The 7,094-nt window shown below is 45.2% G+C and overlaps 1 protein-coding gene across 1 annotated transcript; it reads right to left on the bottom strand.

Moving 5' to 3' along the window:
- Positions 1–3,268: 3,268 nt before the first annotated feature.
- Positions 3,269–5,707, bottom strand: LOC148030839 (cytochrome P450 CYP736A12-like). Its single transcript, XM_087684374.1, has 2 exons — positions 4,414–5,707; positions 3,269–4,175 (listed from the first exon to the last, which is right to left on the bottom strand). Exons 1-2 carry the CDS (start codon positions 5,383–5,385, stop codon positions 3,558–3,560), a joined length of 1,590 nt encoding a protein of 529 aa, XP_087540500.1. The 5' UTR covers positions 5,386–5,707; the 3' UTR covers positions 3,269–3,557.
- Between the last annotated feature and the right edge of the window lie 1,387 nt (positions 5,708–7,094).

Genomic DNA, 7,094 nt, shown 5'->3' on the forward strand with positions numbered 1-7,094 from the left:
GGCCATTTATACATGAATGATGATGGAAAAGCTATCATCTCTAGGATGCATGAGTTGTGCCAACAAGTATTTCGGCACAACATTACAGACAAGTGGAAGGAGATCCCAGATGCCAGCAATGAGTACATAATCAATACATTGTATCGAGAGTTTCCTCAGCCCTCTAACAATGATAGATTTTTGAGAGGGTGAATGATGACGCGTATGCGTGACTATCAGTCACATAGGCGGTCTGATGCATGCGAAGCAGTCAAGCAGGGCAAATCAAAGCCGGAGTGGCTGGATATAGAGGACTGGAGTAATCTCCAGGATGAGGCGACATCCACTCCAAACAAGTGGAAGCAGCAGAAGGACGCAGCAAAGGCACGCTTGGATGCATGATCGGTGCATCACCTTGGTAGCGGCGGCCACGCAACATTCGTGGCAGATTTTGTAAGTATTAATAGGCTAGAGTACTCTAATTTAATGACATCCATGTTGATGTATGTATTTCGAACATAAATCTCAATTACGTTTTTTTTCAATGTTTGTGTGCCACAGCAAGGTTTTATGAATTGCGACCCGACTGCACTGGAGGTGACATATGGGGAGAAGCATGGTTTGAGTGCCCTGATCGAGAAGCTCTATGCTCACGGAGGACCGGTAAGTAGTAATAAATATCATTCCTAATTTGAGAAATCGGTCATTATATGTCAGTTTGTATTTGGTACTCACAATTATATATGTATTTGCTATTGCAGACTCCCTTCGATATGCCACTACAGCGATACGAGTTTTCTGATGTGGATGAGTCGTAGAGAGCAGATTAGGCTACATAGGATTACTCCCCATCTTGTATTATGTATGGTATTATGGCCTCTATCTTCCATATGTAATAGCAAAGTATATATGATTTGGACTTCTATCTTGTAGCATGACTCCATATTTGCTTTGTCGCAGTAGCACTTCTCAATTTAAGCTCTGTTATTTTCTTTATCAATGTAGTGCACATTTCTGTTAATTAATGTCATGAAAGTACTTGCTTGCAAAGTCTTGTAATTATTTGGGATTGATTTTCTAACTTCTTTGACAGTAGGAATTGTCTCTTAGCCCTATGTGGCTCTAACTGTGGCAGGGCTGCATCTGCAGCGCTGCCACAATTTTTTTTTCTCTGTAACCGTCGGTATCAGCATCGGAAAAGTATTCTGCAATCGTCGATATTAGCGTCGGAAATTCACTGTAATCGTCGCTATTTTGGTCGGTATTAGCGTCGGTATGTGCGTCGCTAAATAGCGACGGTTTTCTAGCGATGCTAATACCGACGCTAATACCGACGACGGGGACATTTTTTATATATAAAGAAAACGTCGTTAATATAAACGTCGTTATAGCATGTATATGTTGTAGTGTATCCCAAAGAAGAGGACTAAATGCCCTCCTCTTTATAGGGATCTTCTAATGTTTTATGGGCTATTGGATGAGGATCTTAAGCTACATTTGTAAGAATATGGCCTAACTTGCCTTGCAAGTGGGTTCGATGATCTACATTGGATGCTTGTGTTCTTGCATACCCTAAAGGGAGAGGCGAGGAATGGTATTGGAGCCTCCCAAGAGAGTAAATAAAATCATTTGAGGAATTATGTGATAGATTTTTGGATAAATATGAAAAGAAGGTTCCTATGACTCGGGTCTTGGGACAGCTTATACAGATTCGACAAGTGTTATATACCTCCATCAAAGAGTACATGAGATCCTTTGATGACATCCTGAAGCTCTAGCTGAGGAAAGTTAGTCAGCTACCAGAAGATATGCTTGGTGAACTCTTTGTTAGCAGGTTCGAAATAAATATGCAGTTCCAAGTTAAGATGACAAACCCTAAGTCGCTGAAGGAGGCAAATGTTCACGCAGATGATTATGAGAGATATGTTCATAAGTGTTGGGAGAACTATTGGAGTTTTTCCTGCACCCTTGAAATCCATAAGGAATGCCAACATTTATTGAATTCTAGTCATGCTGGAGTTCTCCTGGAGGTGCAAATGACAGGTACACTAGGGAGTGTGGCATTAACTATAATGATCCTATGACCCAAGAACCATGGCATCCTATTGCAGCCAATTTCACATTCCAAAGCCATGAGCTAGATGAAAGTCAGTATAGACCTAATGTGGAAAGCATAGTTGTTAACCTGTGAATGGTCTAATTTTAAAACAAAATCATGGCAATGAGATGACGCTCCAAAATATAGTTGATGTATGCCACTATGTGAAGGCTATCTCAACTATAGAGAGCCAAGGTGATAGGAAATCTAAGGTTTACAGTGGTAAAGATCCACCTAGAGTTGAATCTAGTGAAAGGATCTGATTGAGAGAAAGTGATAGACAGGAAGCGAGCCGAGATAGATCGGTCATCATGAAAGAATATAAAAACACAAGAAGTAGTGGCCTCCAATTGAGCCATGCAATGATAAAAAGGAGATGGGTTTGGAGGGCCCAAATCTCTAAAAGTGTGATTGGTGTGTTAGATGAAAAGAAAAGAGCTTCAAGTGGATATACCATGGTCAATTTCCAAGTGGATGAGAGTAGAGGCCATAATGATACATCTAATAATATGCGCTGCTTTGGGATACAACGATGTGATGGACCTAGGACTAAAGCCCTACCTAGTTTGGATGGTAGCAATGACACATTTGAAAATCCACATAGGAAAGGGTCATGAATTGAGCCAAAAGCTATGGATCTCTTTGTAGAAGAGGCCTTTGGGGAGTTGGAACAAAAATTCTATTTGAATGATAAGACACTCGAGCCTAAGAGGGAGGTCACTCGTTTAGCAAATAGCAGGGAAACAAGAATAGCCTATACTGAGGTTATATCACTAGGAAGGCTTGGACTTGTGGATACACAAAAAGTCTAAGTTTAAAACTCAATGATGGAATTATAGTGGGCCGGCATGTATATGTGGTATGAGGCAAGCCCTCACACCTTATAGTAGTTGCGTATGTCAATTATTCTTCTTTGTAACGAAACAATAGTATGACCAATAATGTAGGATGATGATATGACTGTGGTCCACCATCCAGCTAAATGCCCATTAAAGGCTCCAAGAAAAGCCCTAGGTTGGAAGGTTATGTACGTGTTCTCAAATGAGCCTTGTGCGTAATTATACTAATACTAACTTTGTATGCAAAACATAACATCAAATAAACTCGTTATTGCAATAATTAACCGAGCCGCAAGTAGCAAAACTTGTCCCCTTTCGTGAAAGGTTATTTTAGATGCAGAAAGTGGAGATCTATTAGAAGGTGGAGTAAATATATTCATGCAAAAGCGAGAAAGACCCAAATACATTGCGGCAATCTCTTGGCATTGTGAAGTTGATCACCTTTAGAACTTACACAACGTACCTTCTCTAGTTTTATGCCAAACTAGTCTCTTGGCGTTGATCCTATGCAAAGTACCTTCTCTAGTTTTAGGCCAAACCGCTAGGGTATGGAAAGAGCTAAGAGGAGTACACTAACACGGGGGCATCATTCGCATGCTTAGTCATTAAAGATGGGATCATTTCTGTAGTCACCATGCAATTTACCTCAGGTAGAGGTGGCCTGCCAGCCTGGGTTTGGCCACTGCAACAAGGGGAGAGGCCATACAAATGGTGACGCCAAAGAGCTCCGACATATCTTGGTTAGGGTCTTGGAGAGACCAATCAAAGGCATGGACGAGAGTGGCAAGAACGGTCTGGACGACAGTGATGGCCAAGGGCATGCCCGGGCAGCCGCGACGGCCAGATCCAAAGGGCAAGAGCTGGAAGTGGTGGCCTTTGACGTCGAGGTTGCTACCCACAAACCGGTCGGGGCAGAACTCTGTGGGTTTGTCCCAGGAGGCCTCGTCCCTACCGATGGCCCACACGTTGACTATGAGCCGAGTCTTGGCTGGGATGTGGAAGCCCCCTATCTCACAAGCCTGCGTGGACAGGTGGGGGAACATGAGAGGGCCCCCCGGGTGTAGTCGCATTGTCTCCTTCGCCACGGCCTGCAAGAATGGTAGGTTGGGTATGTCCGACTCCTCCACCATCCGCTCCTTGCCCACCACCGAGTCGATCTCCGCCCTTAGCTTCTCTAGCTCGCTTGGCTTCTTGAGCAGTTCTGCCATGCCCCATTCGACTGTGATGGTCGATGTGTCGACTCCCGCAGCAAACATGTCCTGCACAAGCACCAACGACCAATCGTAGCGATGTCATGTACTGTTTATCATAGGAGGCTAGGAGCTAGTTGACGCGCTAGTCTTGCTGCTTGTAAATAGTGAACAATATTATACCGAGTAGGAGAGACAAATATCTAACTAATCACTCTTGCAGATTGTGTGCGCGTGTGTACTGGGTGTGGGTGTGTGCGTGCGTGCGTGTGTGGAGGGAGCCCAGGTCAGGCTCGTCACGACGTACGTATAAGACTGCTTTGACGTTGTCGTCCGTAATGTTGCTGTCGGAGGTCCTCTGCAGGGAGAGCAGCAGATCCAGGAGGTCGGTTCGGCGATTTGGCGGCGTCTTCTTGTCCTGGACGGCCCGATCATCGGCGCGGCGCCGGTCGAGTACGCCCTGGAGGACGGCGTCGCTCTTCTTGGCGAGCGCCTTCATCTGGCGGACGCAGCCCTGGAGGTCCAGCCACCGCAGGTAAGGCAGGACGTCGCCGATGTTGAAGGTGCCCAGGAGCTTCGACAGGTTGTACATCACCACCTCGGAGAAGTCGACGCCCGGCACCACGGAGGCCATCTCGCGGGCGTTCATGCCGACGGTCATGCGGAAGAGGACGTTGCAGAGCATGTCGAACAGAAGGGGCCGGATCTCCAAGGGGCTGCCTGCGCGGTCCCGCACGGAGCGCACCACGGTCGCCATTTCCTCCGCCCGGACGGGCCTGAACTCGTTCATGCGCTTGGGGCCGAACATCTCCAGCACGCAGATCTGCCGGACCTGCCTCCAGTAGGGACCGTAGGCGGAGCAGAGCACGTCCGTGCAGTTGTAGAACATGTGCTCGCCCGCCGCCGTCCAGGGCCTCGTGGCGAAGGTCAGGTCGTGCGTCTTCAGGACTTCCCTCGCCAGCTCCGGCGACGATACCACGATCGTCGGGGCCGACCCCAGGCGCATGTACATGAGCGGGCCGTGCTTCTTCGCCAGCTTGCATAGGGCCTGGTGCGGTAGATTGTCCTGCGCCAGCAGGTGGAGGTGCCCAAGGATTGGCAGAGAACCCGGCGGGGACGGCGGCAGCCGCCTCGCACCATCCACCCTAAATGTTCTCCACACATACAGTACTAGTAGTAGGGCTATTGCTGCGCACATTAACGCCACGCTGACCCCTATATTATCATTATTCCAATTACTTATGTAAGTTCCATCAATCACCGCCGACGCTATGGCCATCTCCAGTCAAGTCGATCGTAATCTTATATGTTGCAGCAATTGGTGAATTCAAGCCTGATCGAGCTTATTGTAGGGCGGCTAATCTATGTCTCAGCTGCAAGCACACGTTGGAAATCTGATCTATGCCTCGGCTATATATCTGTGAGCCGACTACCTACAAGGACTGCGATCTTATGCACTGCAGATTAAGTTCCCCCGTCCAGCTTATAGCTTATAACTACAACGGTTCCATGTTGATGTGACGATCGACAAGAAAGTCTCCGGTCCGGTTTGAAATTACTGCAGCCTGATGTTTTTTTTGAATGAGTCGCTTGTTTGATAAACACGAAAACAAGCTGTGTTAACAGTTAGACTCCCCAGTCCCGAGAAACCATATTGGGCGGCATCATCATACATGCCAAGCTAAGGAACGGATCAGTGGATCACGATACAACTAAAGTCCTGTCAACGGTTTGAAAAAACGTGCTACTTGCCAACCTGAACTTGAAAGTTGAGTCTCTCAAAACCTCAGAAAAGGCATGCCGCGGCCCGCATGATCGTGAGAACCTTTGTCGATATCCGCTTTGAAGTTTGAACTCAATTCATGACAACGCAAAAAGAGCAAAAGGAAAAGAACCTTACAATACGGCTAGCCAATCAAGTAAAAGATGAACTCCAAGTGGATCTTGGTGATATCATGGGAGAGTCGAGACTAGAGTGTTTCGTTTCTCTACAAAACTAAACTTTTGGTTGTATCATTAGATAAGGTAACTTTGACTTGGAAATATGTCACATACTACGTTGCAACTTGATGAATGTGTTTATAATGAACTTCTTGTAATAAGCATGAAGAAACAAAAACAGAAACCTTGAATAAGTTCATTATAAACACATTCCAGTTGCACACGAGCGTCTTTTTGAACATGCAACCATGTGTGTCTTTCATTCCTCTCCAAGGCTAAACTTTTGGTTCTATCGTAAGAAACGATAACATCCACATAGAAATACCCAACAAGCAATGTATGGAATGCATAGTTTGAAGTATCTAGGAATGGCTCATGGTATGCATAATCCCATGTGTAGGCACATTAGATTGGTTCTTGCTACAAAAACAAGTGTATTTGGAAATGCATATGCTAACCTTAGTGTGTATTGGGCCCATGGAATGAATATTGGTCCTGATGTAAATGTAGCCAATGTATCTTTTTTGCAACCACTTGTTTATGATAATGTGGCACCAAAAGGTAGTTAGGCAAAAGGCCTTAATGAGGGTTGCAAAGTAGTGAAGTTTGAAATATTTAAAGGTGCATGAGACAAAATAAAAGATTTGACTTTTATTAAGTAGTTTGATGTGGCATAATCAGTAGAAAACTTCACAGAGTTATCTGAAGTGCACAACACAACCCCTTTCTTGAAGGAGGGTAATGCATTTATAATGGCTAGCATCACTTCCAATGCAAGGTAGAGCATTGCCAACATGGGTACATTTTAAGCAAGTGTTTGCTTCCATATAGTTGACGAGCACATTTGAGGTTGATGTAATGATTGCATGGACCTTGGCATAAATTGAACGCCTCCCAATGTAAGAACTTAGAGCAATATAACAAAAGATTTTGGGAGGCATTGTTTCTTGCTACTTCTTATCATGTTGTTGCCCTTTTAGATTGGATAGATGAGTATTAGTATGGGCTACCCAAAGAAATACATGATTTTCACGTAAAGACAACAGT

The sequence above is a fragment of the Lygodium microphyllum genome, chromosome 9, assembly GCF_053477565.2.
Source record: "Lygodium microphyllum isolate KBCC chromosome 9, Lygodium_microphyllum_v1.1.10, whole genome shotgun sequence".
Taxonomy (NCBI): Eukaryota; Viridiplantae; Streptophyta; class Polypodiopsida; order Schizaeales; family Lygodiaceae; genus Lygodium; species Lygodium microphyllum.

Coding starts and splice junctions, on each gene's coding strand:
- LOC148030839 (XM_087684374.1), bottom strand. CDS start 5,385: ATGGCCATAGCGTCGGCGGTGATTGATGGAACTTACATAAGTAATTGG. Junction 4,176..4,413: donor ACGTCAAAGCAGTCTTATAC/GTACGTCGTGAC, acceptor GTGCTTGTGCAG/GACATGTTTGCTGCGGGAGT.